The 17,178-nt window shown below is 42.4% G+C and overlaps 1 protein-coding gene across 2 annotated transcripts in view; it reads left to right on the top strand.

Annotated features, from left to right (window-relative positions):
- Window positions 1-17,178, top strand: part of herc2 (HECT and RLD domain containing E3 ubiquitin protein ligase 2) — a 54,809-nt gene that overhangs the window by 18,104 nt on the left and 19,527 nt on the right. For both annotated transcript variants that reach the window (XM_061737867.1, XM_061737866.1), the window contains exons 18-60: window positions 218-446; window positions 576-700; window positions 922-1,100; window positions 1,191-1,375; window positions 2,616-2,771; window positions 2,857-3,042; window positions 3,156-3,326; window positions 3,478-3,581; window positions 3,674-3,824; window positions 3,935-4,149; window positions 4,244-4,376; window positions 4,563-4,690; window positions 4,870-5,065; window positions 5,161-5,294; window positions 5,556-5,732; window positions 7,824-7,960; window positions 8,206-8,357; window positions 8,472-8,663; window positions 8,765-8,952; window positions 9,058-9,250; window positions 9,352-9,534; window positions 9,616-9,800; window positions 10,050-10,197; window positions 10,300-10,496; window positions 10,674-10,904; window positions 11,011-11,149; window positions 12,074-12,220; window positions 12,300-12,442; window positions 12,550-12,817; window positions 12,908-13,050; window positions 13,182-13,280; window positions 13,366-13,534; window positions 13,611-13,736; window positions 13,843-13,951; window positions 14,032-14,171; window positions 14,253-14,443; window positions 14,552-14,657; window positions 14,801-14,892; window positions 14,975-15,150; window positions 15,479-15,590; window positions 15,959-16,040; window positions 16,112-16,346; window positions 16,853-17,030. In XM_061737867.1, the coding sequence (XP_061593851.1) occupies window positions 218-446; window positions 576-700; window positions 922-1,100; window positions 1,191-1,375; window positions 2,616-2,771; window positions 2,857-3,042; window positions 3,156-3,326; window positions 3,478-3,581; window positions 3,674-3,824; window positions 3,935-4,149; window positions 4,244-4,376; window positions 4,563-4,690; window positions 4,870-5,065; window positions 5,161-5,294; window positions 5,556-5,732; window positions 7,824-7,960; window positions 8,206-8,357; window positions 8,472-8,663; window positions 8,765-8,952; window positions 9,058-9,250; window positions 9,352-9,534; window positions 9,616-9,800; window positions 10,050-10,197; window positions 10,300-10,496; window positions 10,674-10,904; window positions 11,011-11,149; window positions 12,074-12,220; window positions 12,300-12,442; window positions 12,550-12,817; window positions 12,908-13,050; window positions 13,182-13,280; window positions 13,366-13,534; window positions 13,611-13,736; window positions 13,843-13,951; window positions 14,032-14,171; window positions 14,253-14,443; window positions 14,552-14,657; window positions 14,801-14,892; window positions 14,975-15,150; window positions 15,479-15,590; window positions 15,959-16,040; window positions 16,112-16,346; window positions 16,853-17,030 (6,930 nt within the window). The remainder of the gene's footprint in view (window positions 1-217; window positions 447-575; window positions 701-921; window positions 1,101-1,190; window positions 1,376-2,615; window positions 2,772-2,856; window positions 3,043-3,155; window positions 3,327-3,477; window positions 3,582-3,673; window positions 3,825-3,934; window positions 4,150-4,243; window positions 4,377-4,562; window positions 4,691-4,869; window positions 5,066-5,160; window positions 5,295-5,555; window positions 5,733-7,823; window positions 7,961-8,205; window positions 8,358-8,471; window positions 8,664-8,764; window positions 8,953-9,057; window positions 9,251-9,351; window positions 9,535-9,615; window positions 9,801-10,049; window positions 10,198-10,299; window positions 10,497-10,673; window positions 10,905-11,010; window positions 11,150-12,073; window positions 12,221-12,299; window positions 12,443-12,549; window positions 12,818-12,907; window positions 13,051-13,181; window positions 13,281-13,365; window positions 13,535-13,610; window positions 13,737-13,842; window positions 13,952-14,031; window positions 14,172-14,252; window positions 14,444-14,551; window positions 14,658-14,800; window positions 14,893-14,974; window positions 15,151-15,478; window positions 15,591-15,958; window positions 16,041-16,111; window positions 16,347-16,852; window positions 17,031-17,178) is intronic.

The raw sequence follows: 17,178 nt of genomic DNA, 5'->3' as shown, positions 1-17,178 counted from the left end.
TCCTAGCACTTACCGTTTCAGCCATTCCAGTTGAACATTTTTAAGGGATATTTGTTATGTGTGGCGTTTAACAGACTATATTAGTTTTCTGAAATGTTATACTCCAAAATATAGTGTATAAAATCGAAGTCGGATGAATGAAGAGCAAATTAGAGTCAACATAATCAAGTTCAGTAATCCAAATAACTGTAGGTGAAATCTTTTCTGTTTCCTCCAGCTCCATGCAGCCATCAGTAACCAGGTGGACCCTGAGGAGCTGGGACTGGGGCTTGGCAGCGTCCTGCTTAACAACCTCAAACAGACAGTGGTAGTGCTCGCTAGCAACGCTGGTGTGCTCAATACTGTGCAAGCAGCTGCCCAAGCTGTCCTGCAAAGTGGCTGGTCAGTCCTGCTGCCAACAGCTGAGGAAAGAGCGCGGGCGCTGTCCTCACTGCTGCCCAATGCAGGTGAGCTAACACTGACACAAACAGAATGGTGACCACTTAATAGTCTGCAATCTATATATATATTTTTAAATATAAAGACAATGGAGTGTAATGTTCTCATCTTTTTTTTTTTTTTTTTTTTCTTTTCAGCATCAGGGAATGAGATGAATGTGAGTCCAGGAAGACGGTTCATGATTGACCTGTTGGTGAGCAGTTTAATGGCTGATGGAGGGTTGGAATCTGCACTCAATGCAGCCATTACTGCTGAGATACAGGTCAGTGGGTTAAATGCATTAGCAATCACATTACATCCATGTCAGACAGATTTCTTTACAATTCTTCGATGCTGTGGTAATAATTGTTTTACAAAAAACAGATTTAACAACTAAAAAAAAAAAAAATATATTAGTCACAACCATTCAGTTCAGTCTTTTCCATCTACATGTTTTAATCCTGGAAATGAGACAAACATTATTCTCTGGAATTTCTATGACAGGATATTGAAGCCAAGAAGGAAGCTCAGAAGGAGAAGGAGATAGATGAGCAGGAGGCTAATGCCTCAACCATCCACCGCTGTCGCACCATCCTCGACAAAGATCTCATCAACACCGGCATTTATGAGTCAACAGGGAAGCAAAGCCTGCCTTTGGTGCAGCTTGTTCAGCAGCTTTTGAGGTGTGTTCTCTGAACCCATGTCATGCTACAGTTATGCTTCTGATACGCTACTGCCGTGTACTATCAGATTCACATGTTTGTCCTCTACAGGAATATCGCCTCTCAGACCATAGCAAGGCTGAAGGATGTTGCTCGCCGCATCTCCAATTATTTGGAGGCGGAGCATGTTAGCAAGGAGCGCTCTGCATCTTTGGATCTGCTTCTGCGCTTCCAGAGGCTGCTGGTCAGCAAGTTATACCTGGGTGTCACCAGCACAGAGAACAGTAATGGATACAGTAAGTTACTTTGTTCTGTGTTTGCTCATATGTGCAGATGTGGACACATTTGTTGATGCCCTTCCTGTTAATGAAAGGGGAAAAAAAACCCCACAATTATCACTGAAATAACTTAAAATGAAAACCAGACATTGCTTTTGAATTGTTTGAAACATAAAACCAGTTAAAATGGCCTTGACAAATGTGTTAATACCCTCAACTTATTATTTTGTTGTACAACTTTTTGAGGCCATCGATCCAATCAGCAGTATCTGTAACACTCAGCGAGACTTCTGGGTCTGTAGAAGGTATTTTGACCCACTTAACATGAGGAATCTGCTCCAGTCACTAACAGGGAACAACATAACAGATAAAGGTGTAAGGCAAGGTGAAAAAACAGTGTAAATATAATTTAAGCTGAAGTGTCTTCTCCAGACTACATGTTTCAGTTCTTTCCAAAGATGTTCAAAAGGATTTAGATCAGGCAACACATTTCACTGCTGAATTTCTTGATAGTCTTGAGATTTCATTGTACCGACACAGATTCAAGCAGCTCCAGAACATAACTCAGGCACTTCCATGTTTCACAGTATTTAAAAAAATAAAATAAAAATTGGGGGTGGGGGGCATATGATGCAGCAACTTCCCAAAAAGCTCCAGTTTTGTTGCATCTGTCCAAAGTTTTCCTCTTGTGTCCACATCCAGGGAGGTTGGCAACCGTCCATGGATCCTAAACTTCTGAATGAAATTTGCAACTGTAGTCACAGGAACTTCAAGCTGCTTGGATACAGACTTATAACCTTTAACATGCTTGTCTCCAATGTCTTTCTGATCTCCTCAGACAAATCTATCTGCTTTGATTCCTCTTGTCAATGTTCGCTGTCGAGTGTTGATTTTTAACCCTTTTTAAATAGACAGACTGACAGCAAGACTGAAGCTATTAAAATTACACGACACACTTTACCTAAACATGTCACTATGGTCAAATTATCTTCAACCTTTGAAAGGGGTTCCAGCTAATTGGTCCTGGCTGAATTCATTTTTTTTAAATGATTCTGCTGAACACAATTCAAAAGAAATATCTTTCATTAGTCTGTTTTCAGTAAATTATCATTTATTATTACTTTTCAAGTTTATTCAGTGACCGTTGTGGCTTTTTCTCTCTTTAATGGAAGGGTACCCAACAAATTTGTCTAAATGTGTATTAATATGAAAAGTGGTTAAAAGCAGGAAGCCATTGATTCTTCTGGTTCCTTTACAGATCCTGAGCTCCTGGGCGTCGGCTCTCTGCTAAAGAAGTACATTGCTCTGCTGTGTACTCATATTGGGGACATTCTTCCCGTGGCAACAAGTATTGCGTCCACCGGTTGCCGACATTTTGCAGAAGTTTCTCGTGTTATTGAAGGAGATCTAACTGGTAAATTCTCTCTTGATTTTTGTGCATCATTGACAAGGACTATTTTGAGACAGTTTTAGATGCCTTGCTGTATCTTCCTTCTCAGGAGTGCTTCTGCCTGAGCTGGTCGTGTCCATCGTTCTCCTCCTGACCATCGATGCTGGTCTGATGCAGGAAACTGGTTCAATCCCTCTGCTGGCTGGACTCTTGGAGCACTTGGATCGTTTCAACCATCTGGCCCCAGGACAAGAGAGGGATGAAAACGAGGACTTGGCCTGGCCAGGCATTATGGGTATAAAGCTATTTCTTGCTGTGATGAGCAGATGTAAATTATTCAAGATCAAATATTTGATGGTGATTCCTTGTATTAGCTGAAAGTAAGTATTTTTTCTACCATGTTGGCAGGGTCCTTCTTCACAGGACAAAGTTCGAGGAACAACGAGGAGATTTCTCTCATCCGCAAGGCTGACCTGGAGAATCATAACAAAGATGGTGGCTTCTGGACAGTAATCGATGGCAAAGTTTATGATATCAAAGATTTCCAGGCCCAGTCGCTAACAGGGAACAGTATTTTGGGTGAGGTTAAAAAGATAATAGTAGATATAATTTCAACTGAAATGCAAAATGTATTCAAAAGTACAGAATAATACTGGTTTGATCACATCAGCAGTTGTCTAATAGTTTTCCTAGTGTATCTTGTGCTGAGATGAAATGTCTCCTATTACAGCTCAGTTTGCAGGAGAGGACCCCGTGGTTGCGTTGGAAGCTGCCCTGCAGTTCGAAGACACCCGGGAATCTATGCAAGCATTCTGTGTTGGCCAGTATATGGAGGTACCAACCATCTCATTACACATTTAATAAATTCGACTTCTTCTCTTTATTAGAGGTTTCACTCTTTACAACTGATCTTTTTTAATTTGCAGCCGAACCAGGAGACGGTCACTACTCCAGACCTCAGCAGTCTGTCTTCCCCACTTATTGACACTGAGCGGAATCTGGGGCTCCTGCTGGGTCTTCACGCCTCCTACCTGGCTAAGAGCTCCCCATTGTCCCCCATGGAAATTGAATGTGCCAGTAGGTTGACTAAATTTCTTACAACTTTGTTTGAAAAATCTTTTTGTGCCATTGCTCTAAACAGCATACATTGTAATAACTGGAAATCTTTACATTTAATTTCTGCATAGAATGGCTCCAGTCCTCCATATTCTCTGGTGGCCTTCAGACCAGTCAGATTCACTACAATTACAACGAAGAGAAAGATGAAGACCACTGCAGCTCTTTGGGTACAACCACTCCAGATAAAGCCAAACTTTACTCGCGCAGAATAACCCTTAGCGACCATGCACAGCCTTTCCTGCAGGCCATAGCTGACAACACCACTCAGGACCACACCGTGAAGGTACAGTCATCACAACAATAACTTAATGGGCTGGTGTACAGCAGGTATGAAGCTGAATGAGAACCCTTTTTGTGTTTCGTTTGTGGTATTCTAGGACTTCCTGTGCCAAATAGAGCGTTGCTGTAAGCAGTACCATCTTATTACACCCATCACCTTCCCTCCGGAGCACCCTGTGGAGGAAGTTGGCCGCCTGCTGCTCTGCTGCCTGCTCAAACATCAAGACCTCGGTAACCTAGCAACTGGACTCAGACTGGTTGTTTGAGGAGAATATTTTTAGCTTTTCTTCTTTCCTTGCTTTACTGTAATAAAATGATGGGATTTATTGTCACTAAATGTCTTAAGATAGGACATTTGTATCAGTGGTGGCTTTCACATGCTCAGGAATTTAATGTAAAATCCTTTTCCCGTCACAGGTCACATTGCTCTCTCACTTGTCAGTCAATGTGCCTTGGGTGTGGACCAAGGGAAACAGAGGTCCCTCCCCAAATCTGTGATTGACGTGTGCCGCATGGTCTACCAGGCAAAATGTTCTTTAATCAAGGTGGGATTTCCACTTGTTACAAGTTTCTTAAAAATGGTAATCCATCAGGATTGTTAAAAAGAAAGAAAAATTATGAACTTCTTCAATGGAAAAAGTTGTAAAATGTATTTATTTATTTTTGTTCAGAAATGAGGAATGGGGCTTTATATGGCTTATTTGTTTTGTCCAACTTATTTTAGACCCATCAGGAACAAGGTCGTTCTTACAAGGAAGTGTGTGCTCCTGTTGTGGAGCGCCTGCGCTTCCTCTTTAATGAGTTACGTCCTGCCGTGAGCAACGACCTGTCTATCGTGTCCAAACTAAAGCTGCTGAGCTCTCAGCCCCGTTGGAGGAGGATCACCCAGAAACTTATCAGGGACCGGAGAAAAAAAAGAGGTGCGAGAGTTCAAACCTGTTCCATGTAACTATTTCAGTGTCCACCTACTGTTACTAAGTAATAAAAAAATGCATTTATTTATTTTGTATTTTAGTGCCTAAGAAGTCAGAGTCTGCTGACATAGAAGAACCAAAGGTTGAAAATGAAGAGACCAATGAAGAAGAGCATAATGTTCACATCAGTCCCCCTCCTGCAGACAGGAAATCACCCACTGGCAAAACATCCAAGGTATTACTGGGACTTACTCACTGGGAGGGAAATGATGTTTTTAAGAGAGCTTCTTTCTTTTTTTTTTTCCAATCTTTCTCTCAAATTTCTTGGAGCAATTAGAAAAATTAACAAATACTTTAATGGGCTAGCCCAATTAACTGTTTTCATTTACTGAATTTTTATTTATTTGTTTATTTTTAATATAGGTGATCATAATTTACAGGTGATATCTGTGAATTTGTATCTAACCATTTTTATCTAATTGTTATTTCTCCACAGCAGGACCGGTGGCACCCGCTTCTACACACTGTTGCCAACGTTCAAAGATACCGGTGGCTGAAGCACAGTGTTCCTGGAGTCTTTTCTCAGTCCAGCCTCATGGCTACTATTGTGGAGTTTGCTCTGAAAGAGGAACCACTGGATGTGGAAAAGATGAGGAAGTGTCTACTGAAGCAGGTGAGTGTCTCATTCTTGTGATGTGTCTGAACATCAGCCGACACTACAGCAATATGTAGATTGCCCTACACGTCTTAATAGGACGCTTGATTGATGTTAGAGCCACATCACAGACACGTATAAATCGGTGTGCCAGCCACCTTTAGATCTAAACACAATGTCATCCATTTCCTGCCCAAATACAGGGCCATTATAAGAAGAATCAAACCAGAAATACAACTGTGGGAGGATATTGGCAAATAAAAACTCAAGAGAATGTTTTGAGGACACAAATTGGGATATTTTCTTCGAATCCTGTCAGGATGGAAATGAACTAACTGACGCTATCACATTTTATATTAAATTCTGTGAGAGCCATGTGCTATAAACCAGAATTGTAAAAATATACCCAGAAAATAAACCTTACGTTTTCACTTGCTTAGATACCCGTCTTAATGAAAAAGAAGCTGCTTTACGCTCTGGTAATAGGCAATCGATGCACCAAAAAAAGGAAGCAGTTAAGAGGGAATATACTGAGAGCAAAAATAGAGTAGTGTATGAAAAGAAAATAGAACAAGCCTGGGAGGGCCTGAACACATTGATGGGCAAAACAAATAAGAAAACTCCTCCGAACATTAGTCAATGAGTTGAACATGTTCCTTTGTAGATTTGAGACTGTAAATGATACAAGGCTTCCCACAGGAGCACCCCTAATCATCACTGAGGACGCTGTGGGAAGAAGCTTGTCCAAAATACAGCCAAATGAAGCCACAAGCCCAGATGGCCTAAAAGCGCATCTACTCAAAGACTGTGCTCATCAATTAAAAAACACTTTTACTAAACCGTTCAATTCCCTCCTTGTAGCAGGTGTCCTCACAATTTGGAAGCTCTCCATAATAAAGCCTGCACCAAAAAAGCCACAGGCTAGTAAACCTGATGATCATAAGCCCTTTGCCTTAACCTCTATAGTATGCAAAACTATGGAAAGAGTTTTATGGCTACTACTTTAGGTACAACTGGAAAAGCGCCACTAGTTGATCACGTGACCTCCACTGTGGCGGGTGCTCGAGATCCTCTACAGTTGGCCTATAAAAGGGAACGAAGCACTGATGATGCCCTACTGACCTGCTAGATGCAGTCTCAAAGCACTTTTCCAGACATAAAGCATATGCCAGGGTTTTGTTTTTAGATTTTAGTGCTGCTTTTAACTAAATGAAGGTCCTTTTGAAAAGGTTGGCTGATCTTAATGTCAATAAGTGCCAGACTGTCTGGATTAGAGATTTTCTGTCTTGTTACCCTCAAAGGTATTAATGACCTTCTGTCAGAGTAGCACATCATAAGCACTGTGTGCCCACGGGATAGCATTCTTTCTCCGATGCTCTGTTCACTGTTTACTCATGAGTTTGAACTCAATAATGACAGTTTTAAATTAATTTAATATGCGGAAGATATGGCTCTAGTTGGTCTTTTAATGAACATGGACTCTTGGTGAGGTCTGTTATATTGCCCACACAAAGGCTCTTGAAACATGGTGTCTTGATAGCCATTTAGACATTAATGTAACTAAAACAAAGGAACTTTGCATCAAACTGAACAGAAAATGAAGATGGAGCCAGAGATTTGAGATGCTGTATACTCTGCTCACATAGAGGGTTTTAACCTTCTATCTGTCTATCTGCCTGGTTTGGTCGCCTTAGCTGCCAGTGCAAATAACTAATAAAACTTAAAAAAAAAAAAAAAAAAAAAAAAAAAAAAATTTTCCACCCTGGTGGACAATAGAGTTCTAGTCTAAAAAGTTGCTAAAGTTTGATTTAAACACGCATATACAGTACTGAATCAAAGCAAAGCCTGTCTATTGATTTTACAGATTACACCACGATTTTTGTTTTGCCGAAGCGTTATCATGGCAACATTGTAAACATTACATTGACTTGCACGTCTAAACAGTATACCAAATGCATCAGTAATAGTTGTCAGGGTCTGCATCGCTGTAATTGGTGGTGATGCATTTCATTCACTGCTATGCAATGTGGACTGTAGATGTATCTTGAGAAATAGTTCACATAATCGAGTTGAAAAAGCTGTGAACATGTTGATTCTGTTTCGTCACAGCTGGAGAGAGCTGAGGTGAGGCTGGAAGGCATCGACACCATGCTGAAGTTGGCTTCCAAAAGCTTCCTGCTGCCGTCTGTGCAGTATGCAATGCTCTGTGGCTGGCAGAGGGTCATACCAGAAGGGACCAACATTGGGTACGTTACAAATTTAAAGTTTTTGAAAATGAAAAAGAAAAAAGATGTGCCTCATTTGAACCTGTAATAAATTGAAAAGAAAGTAAATTGCGTTAGGATTATTTTCTGGGCATCGTGGAAAGTGTTGTTGAGCTCGTCTTGTCTCCAGAAGTGAACACAACTTTCAAATGAAAGTTTAATGAGAGAGACTGATTTAAATTGTAGTATGTGTTAAACCTAAAAAACATGTCAACTCTCCTTTCCAGAGAGCCCTTGTCTGATTGCCTGAAAGATGTAGATCTAATCCCTCCCTTCAACCGCATGCTTCTGGAGGTGACATTTGGCAAGTTGTACTCTTGGGCCATCCAAAATGTTCGCAGCATCCTACTTGAGGCCAGCGCCAAGTTCAAAGAACTAGGTGACCAACGTGAACATGCTTCATCTCTGCAAGTCAAACTGCCACTAGTGTACAAAATATATCTTGAGCGTTAATGTGCATATTAACTTTCTGCCTATCTGGTCTTTCAACAAGGTGTGCAGCCAGTTCCCTTGCAGACCATAACCAATGAGAACCCAGCAGGACCAAGCCTTGGCACCATTCCACAGGCCCGATTCCTTCTAGCCATGATACACGTGCTGTCTCTGAAACATGGGTCTAACAGCCTGAGTCTCTTGCTGAATTCTGGCCTACTGGCCCTCACACAGTGTATACTCCGGCTTATAGGTGATTACTCTTGAGTCGAAGACATCTAAGCTGCCTTGAGTAGAAGTTGGTCTGTGAACAGAGGTGTTTGAAGGCTGTCTTCACCGTGTTGATGTTTCCAGGACCCAGTGCAGACAGCAGTGAGGAGGACCTGAGCTTATGTGCTCACGGAGGCTCGGCTACAGTACTGGAGGAGTCTAGAAAGGAGGCAACCCCGACCCCAGTACCTGCTTCTGGCCCAGAGCTGGCTGCCATGATGAAGATCGGCACCAGGGTCATGAGGGGAGTTGATTGGAAATGGGGAGATCAGGTACTTGAATCTGTTTTACTCTCGGGTATTATTCAGTGGATTACACTGAAGATGTGTAAAAAAAAAAAGCTTGTTTCTGAGTATCCAACCTTGTGCACACACCAGGATGGTCCAGCACCCGGTTTGGGTAGGGTCATCGGGGAGCTGGGTGAGGATGGATGGATCAGAGTTCAGTGGGATACAAGCAGCACCAACTCGTACAGGATGGGCAAAGAGGGCAAGTATGACCTTAAACTTGCAGAGCCACCCCCGGCTGCTCAGCCCACTACAGAGGACTCGGATACTGAGGATGACACAGGTTTGTTTACACTGCCGTCTTAGTGGAAGCAGCTGCACCAACAAACAAAATGTGGGACTCAAACATGACCTTATGTGCTGTTTTTTTTCCTTGTCCTAAAGAAGGCGAGTTGATGGAGAAAAGCAGTCACCCCACAGCCATGATGCTCACCAGCACCATCAACTTGCTGAAGACACTCTCCCTATCAGCCGGGATCTATGCTGAAGTTTTGCAAACAGATGCTACACGGACTCTGTGTGGATTACTGAGGATGCTTGTTGAAAGTGGAGCAAATGACAAGTCAGGTAACTGAACTGCCAGGTCGCTATGGGACACATTTTGCAAGATGTGGGTATAATTTTAACTTGAACACAATTTGTTGTCAGGCTGCCACTCCCACATGTTGGTGTCTCGGGAGCAGCACAGGAGCTGGTGTACTCTGGGCTTCATTCGCAGCATTGCTTTAAAGCCACAGATGTGCAGCAACCTCAGCACCTTTACCTGGATTGGCCTGCTCGTCCGAATTGTAGAGGGACACCAGTCTTTCAATGCCATTACTCTGCAGAGACAAGTAGGTTACTGTGAAATGCCACTGTTGAGGCTATTTTCTAGTTCTAGGAAGTGGCATATTGATGTAGAAGGTTATTTAATATCCCTCCTTTTTAATATAGTTACATGGACAGGATACATGTTTATTGATATGTGATGAATCTCCGGTCCCTAATCTGTTCAGATTTTTGCTATGGGGTCATATGTCACATAAGTTTTCTATAATTATATAAACTGCAAGAAGGGGAAAATAATTGTCGTGTGTTTCCAGATCCTGGCACTACGTCTCCTGCAGGCAGTCCTACCTTCATGGGACAAGACTGAGCGCTCCCAGGACATGAAGTTCCTTGTGGAAAAGTTGTTCAACTTCTTGGGAAGCCTGTTAAGCACCTGCTCCTCAGATCTGCCCCTTCTCCGAGGTACTGCCATGGATAGAGGATACTTCATGACATATTTTTGTAAAGTATGCAATGTCAGGTGGTCGGTAGGATTGAATGTTAAGTGGTTGGTCGTCTCTACAGATGGTTCCATGCGGAGGAAGAAGTCCCGCCCACAGGCGTCTCTCACTGCCACTCACAGCAGCACACTGGCAGAGGAGATTGTGGCTGTTCTGCGGACTCTGCACTCTCTTGGCCAGTGGAACAGCATGATCAATGATTACATCAACGCTCAGTTGAGCTCCATTGGCGACGTTATGGCAGCTTGCCAGTCTGAAGCTGTAAGATTTTTTTGCTCTGTTATGGATTCACAGTTTTGTTGCAAAAATGTTATCTTAGAACAATACCTCCATTCTGATCTCTTTGGGGGAAAGAAAAAGTATCAACAATGTGTTTTTGTAATTGTATTTCTTCTTTGTCTATTCCTTTTTCTGTCTATTCCTTGTAACTCATTTTAGTGTTTCTTGGAGGACTATTTTCCTGATTCCGACGGTCTCAGAGTAGGTAGTCTGATGGCAGTGTTGGCCGTGATCGGTGGGATTGATGGGCGCCTACGGCTGGGGGGGCAGGTCATTCACGAGGAACACGGAGAGGGAACAGTCACGCGCATCACTCCAAAAGGCCGCATCACCGTCCAGTTTCATGAGATGAGAATCTGTCGAGTTTGCCTGCTCAGCCATCTCAAGCCGGTAAGGGAATATGTGCCTGCTAGTACCCGAAACAGGCAGACTTGCTCTGCATCATGGCACACTGCATTTAAAAAAAAAATGTTTTATGTATCTTTATTTTCCGTAGCTGCCTGCCATAACCTTCAGCGTGCAAAACCTGCCCTTTACCGAGCCCATGTTGGTAGTTTGGGCTCAGTTGGTCAGTTTGGCTGGGAGCAAACTCGAGAAACAACGCATGAAGAAGTCTCTTAGCCGAGGGCTCACAGGTAAAAATACTCACTTATCATAATGTGTGCCCAGATGACGTGTTTGCTGCCATCACTTGTCCCAAACCAGTCTAGCATTGGAATTTTACCAAGAAAACATCATTTATATTAGTCTGTGGGTCTCAACGGACCGAACTGGATATAAACGTTGGGCCATGTTTTCTAATTTGTATTTACTTTTAAAAAGGGAAAGCCTAGATGCCTGGTCAAACCTACAGAAGCAAGATGGGAATCAATCATCAATCAAATTACACAAATAAAATTGATTTGAAGATAATTTAGTGAAAACTTTAAAAGTTAAGTCATTTTCTGAACCTGTTTTAATGTGAAGAATACAGTGTTTGTTGTCTCTCTGAGGTTCTCAAGACTAATGTCTAACCTTCTACAATGTAGATTAAAAGGCACAGAGTTACATATGTCCTTCTTTTAAACAAATGATGGCAGAAACATTGCATTTTTACATAGATTATAGATGGGAGATAGGTTATAACCCATGTAAATATTTAGGTAATATATTGTAAAAAGTCCAGAAATCCAACATACTGGATACAAAGTATTCACAGCAAATCTGTTTAATATTTTTTTTGCATGATTTCTAGTTGTCTAGGAGTTGCAGTAATCCAGTGGCCTCTTTTCTGTACTTTTAATAGGTTTGCTTAAGAAAAGTAAAGGGGGAAAAAAATAAACTGTTAACGGAATCTGCTGATAAGCAAAGTGTACAGCACCTCTTTGCACTTTCACACTGGTCCAAAAGTTTAGGGTCTTTTTGCCACTTGGTGGACATATTCCAAGTATTACAGCATCTCTGAAGATGTAACATGCATTCCCTCTATATGATTTGAACATTTCAAAAGAGTGTTTGTTTATCATTACTGAGAGACGTGTGAAGGTTGTCACATTTAAACACACACAATGTCTTTACAGCTGATCAGGTGGATATTCATTTGCTGCGATGCCAGCAGCTGCGGCTTTATATTTTGAAGGCAGGACGAGCCCTGCTCTCCCATCAGGACAAACTCAGGCAGATCCTCTCCCAGGCAGCAGTAGCTGACTTGGGACCCAACCCCAGTGGTAAGGCCTCAGGGTTACTACTAAATCTCAGATTACGTTCAGTTTTCCAAATTATATTTCTGTTTTTTTGTTTTTGTAGAGGATCCAGTTGCATCATCTCCTGACGCTGGGGAGCTGTCTCCTGAGGGTCCACTGCCTCCACTGATTCTCCTGCAGCAGCTGCTATCGGCTGCCACTCAGCCCTCCCCGATCAAAGCCATCTTTGACCGGCAGGAGATGGAGGTACATAAGGAGATTTTACTCAAAAAAAGATGGTGTTCCACCTGTATCTACAGGAATGCTTAAATACAGTGAACTTGTTTTAACCCCTGCACCGTCTGTTCATGTAGGCAGCAGCTCTGGCAGTGTGTCAGTACTTGGCAGTGGAATCTGCCCACCCGTCCTCCCCGCTGTTTGAGGAGAGCAGCTCCAGCGAGGCCACCACGCCCGTCACTGTGCAGCATGTCAAACCACCGAAGCAGAAAAAGCTGAAGACCTCCCCTGTCCCTCCGTTACCCATTGTCCTCCAGCTTATGGAAATGGGGTTTCCACGGAAGAACATCGAGTTTGCCTTGAAGTCACTGTCTGGTACTACCGGCAGCGCCTCTGGTGTCCCAGGTACATCTTCATAATATGACAACTTATGGTTGAGATAGAAATCTTTGCTTTGAGTTATGTGTCTGGAGATTAACTGAGTTTATCCATCAGGTGTTGAGTCTCTGGTGAGCTGGCTGCTGGATCATCCGGACATTCACGTCACCGAGCTGTCTGACGCCGACACTGTGTCCGATGAATACTCCGATGAGGAGGTGCTGGAGGAGCTGGAGGAGGCAGAACCCACATTCTCTGTGGTGCGTCCTCTTACTATGCCAGTCTGAGTCACTTGTCCCACAGCCTGTCAAGTTTTTTTTCTTTTTTTTTTTCATGTATGACATGATTTATTAATAGATTTATGGCTAACCTGGTCTGTGTGTAACTTTAGCCTCCTGGTGTAGTGGTGACTGAGAGCCAAACGTTTAAGAAGAGGTCGGATTTCCAAAGCAACGATGACTATGCTGTGTATGTGAGAGAGAACATTCAGGTAAGAGCACCAGCTTTCAAAAGTGTTTTAAAACTATGTTAAAGAAATGTAAACTGAGACATCTGGACCGCTGGCTTCCTGGCAGGTGGGTATGATGGTGAAATGCTGCAGAACGTACGAGGAAGTGCACGATGGAGATGTCGGGAAAGTGATAAAGCTGGACAGGGATGGACTTCATGACTTAAATGTGCAGTGTGACTGGCAGCAAAAAGGAGGAACGTACTGGGTTCGCTACATCCACATTGAGTTAATTGGTAAGCATTTGCAATTTTATTTTAACGTGGTGTGAAGCTCGTCATAATAAGAAGTTCTTTCGTGGTGTCTTTTCAGGATTCCCACCACAAACTTCTCCTTCTCATATAAAGATTGGTGACAAAGTTAGGGTAAAGCCAACGGTCACAACACCAAAGTACAAATGGGGCTCTGTCACTCACAGGAGTGTCGGGGTAGTGAAAGGTAAGCCCAACGTTGAGTATTTTATCTCTTTTTAAAAAAAATTCTTTTAATGCAACCCAACTCTTCTGTTTACTCTAATAATTTAAATGGTGAATATATGTTTTAGCTTTCAGTGCCAATGGAAAGGATGTGATTGTGGACTTCCCGCAACAGTCCCACTGGACTGGTTTGTTATCTGAAATGGAGCTGGTCCCAAGTGTCCATCCTGGCGTGAGGTAAAGACAGGATTCCTGTCTGTACAGTCCACCATCTATCTCAGTATGTAGTTTGAATGCATCCTCTATGCTGTCCACAGGTGTGATGGCTGTCAGATGTTCCCTATTAACGGCCCCCGATTTAAATGCAAAAACTGTGACGACTTTGACTTCTGTGAAAACTGCTTCAAGACACGGAAACACAACACAAGACATTCCTTCGGCAGAATCAACGAGCCCGGTCAGTTACACATTCACCAAGGCGATGTTCTTGATTTTTCTGTCCGAGTGTGTATGCTAACTAACCTTTTCTTACCACCAGGCCAGTCTCCAGCGTTTTGCGGCCGTTCTGGAAAACAACTCAAGAAGCATCACAACAGCCAGCGTGGGATGCTGATCGACGACTGGTCCCGTGCTGTGAAGAGCCTTAATGTGTCGTCATCTGTTAACCAGGCCTCTCGTCTCATTGACTGCAGCGATCAGTGCTGGCAGTCCTCGGGCTCACAGGGGAAGGTAGGAAAGACTGTATCACACATTCTAATAATCTGGATAGTAGCCTGTTTGATTTATTTCTCAAACAAGTGTGTCACCTTTGAGACTTGGCCGTTGTCTTCTCTGCAGCACTGGATTCGTCTCGAGCTTTTCCCGGATGTTCTTGTGCACAGGCTGAAGATGATTGTAGACCCGGCAGACAGCAGCTACATGCCCTCTCTTGTAGTGGTGTCAGGTGAGTTAAAACTAATTTGTTTTCTTTTTAAATATGATTTTATTGGTATTTTTATTGCTCCTTCCCACAGTTTGAACTGATCCATTTTACAGTTTTTAGTTTCTATCACTGAAAGGATTTTTTTTTTTTTTTTTTACATACAGGTGGGAGCTCTTTGAACAACTTAATTGAGCTCAAGACAATAAACATCAATCCCACAGACACCACTGTCCTCCTGCTCAGTGACTGCACTGAGGTTGGTAGCCTTGACTTGACTTGACTCGTTGTTTTTTCAATCTTGTGTGTTGTAATTATTTTAATGACATACTCCCTTTTAGTTTCACAGATACATTGAGGTTGCAATCAAGCAGTGTCGAAGCTCTGGTATAGACTGCAAGATTCATGGACTTGCCATCGTAGGACGTATCAGAGCAGATGACGAAGACCTGGCTGCAGTCCCTTTCCTGGCATCTGACAACGAGGAAGACGATGATGAGAAAACTGCAGCTGGGAGGTAAAACAGTTTTATATACTTTATTAAACTTGACCCTGAAAAAAATCACATGGTCAAGCCAGTTTTCGGTTGACAAGAGTCGCCATGCTTATGTACACTTTTACTGTTTGAGTGAATCAGTAAACTGCGGTGTTGGACTCGGATCTCCTCTTGTAGCTTATCAGTTTCCCTGTGTATGGTTAGCCATAGTAACATTTAAAATATGTTGCCACATGAAGGATGTGTTTGATTTACTTGGATAATGGAAAATAAATATAATGCTATGGGGATTTTATTCATGTCAGGAACAAAAGAATCAAATCCTCATCATGTAATCTTTGTTTCTCAGTCTCGCCCGGAAGAAACCATCAGGATTGGAGTCATCCGCCACCATCAGGACCAAAGTGTTTGTTTGGGGTCTGAATGACAAGGACCAACTGGGAGGGCTCAAGGGCTCTAAGGTTAGATTTGCCAGCGGTTTTACGCCAAGATCCCACTCAGCTACTGCAGTTTGGACATTGCCCTGACCATCTGCTTAGAGATGTGTCGCTGTTATTAAATTCAAAATTACCTCTTTTTTTTTTCTAAAGAAGGGGACATTCTGTTATTTATATTCCAAAAATGTATTGTTTTTTTTACTTTTAAGTTAAAGTGAAGCTAGGTTATGGGTAGAGTAATTAGTTCTGCCCTATGAAGTAATATATTTGAGGACAAGTCACAAACTTCAGCAGCCTGGAGAACACAGAGCAGCGGGAACCAGCCGAGTTTCCTGAGGGAGCTTTGCCAGTCGCTGCATCCTCTAATCATCGTTTCCCTGTTCTTTTTGCAGATAAAAGTTCCTTCTTTCTCTGAAACACTGTCTGCACTCAATGTGGTGCAAGTGGCTGGTGGCTCCAAAAGTCTCTTTGCAGGTGAGTTAGGAACTTTTTTTGTGTTCTTTAACATATTGCGATCAGTTTGTAACCAGTGAACTTTTTTCCAGTAACTGTGGAGGGGAAGATTTATGCATGCGGAGAGGCCACCAATGGCAGGCTGGGTCTGGGCCTCTCGAGTGGGACCATCCCAATCCCCCGTCAAATCACCGCTCTCAGTAATTACGTGGTGAAGAAGGTGGCTGTACATTCTGGTGGACGCCATGCGATGGCACTGACTGTGGATGGCAAGGTCTTTTCCTGGGGCGAAGGAGATGACGGCAAACTGGGACACTTTAGTAGAATGTGCGTTACTTTACAGATATTGTGGATTGCTATTATACATTTTGTGAATTTTATTTAGGCCAATATAACATTTTTATTAATTTTACTTATTGTCTTGACTATGAATGATTCATAATTGAGTGTTGTTTTTATTTAAGGATCTGTTACTTTGCATCCTCATTAAATATGATGTTAATTCAATGTTGAATTATGGTCAAGAAAGGTTGAATTTTGGTTAAAGTTCACGATTGATGATGGATCAACCATCAAACAATCATCCAATTCTAGCCAATTAACCAATGCTGAAAATATGTAATTGAATCGATGTTTATTTTGTGGTCGAATTTTTTGCCAGCGTCTAATCAATGTTATATCAACGTATACCTTGTCGCCAACCACTTTTGGTATAATTTAAATGTCAGGCTTCAACATGGATTCAATATTTCTACCTAACCCTATTTCAACGTTGATTCACTCATATTTTGCTATCTGGGTAATAATGCTTCAAATGTTCATGTTTCCATCAGGAACTGTGATAAACCTCGCTTGATTGAGGCATTGAAGACCAAACGCATCCGTGACATCGCCTGTGGCAGCTCTCACAGTGCCGCAATCACCTCCAGCGGGGAGCTGTACAGCTGGGGCTTGGGTGAATACGGCCGCCTCGGTCACGGGGACAACACTACTCAACTGAGGCCCAAGCTGGTACGTCTGGCCTTTCATTGGTCATTATGTTTTTGATACTTTTTGAACGTTAGTAGTAGGAGTTCTTGCACTCAATAGCTGTCCTATGAAACAAATACACCCAATAAGCTTACTGTGCTTTTTTCTTTTTTGTTTTTTTTGGTATATT

The sequence above is a fragment of the Cololabis saira genome, chromosome 13, assembly GCF_033807715.1.
Source record: "Cololabis saira isolate AMF1-May2022 chromosome 13, fColSai1.1, whole genome shotgun sequence".
NCBI classification, from domain to species: Eukaryota; Metazoa; Chordata; class Actinopteri; order Beloniformes; family Belonidae; genus Cololabis; species Cololabis saira.
The sequence above is the reverse complement of the archived record's forward strand: the minus strand, read 5'-3'. Positions and strand labels throughout refer to the sequence as shown.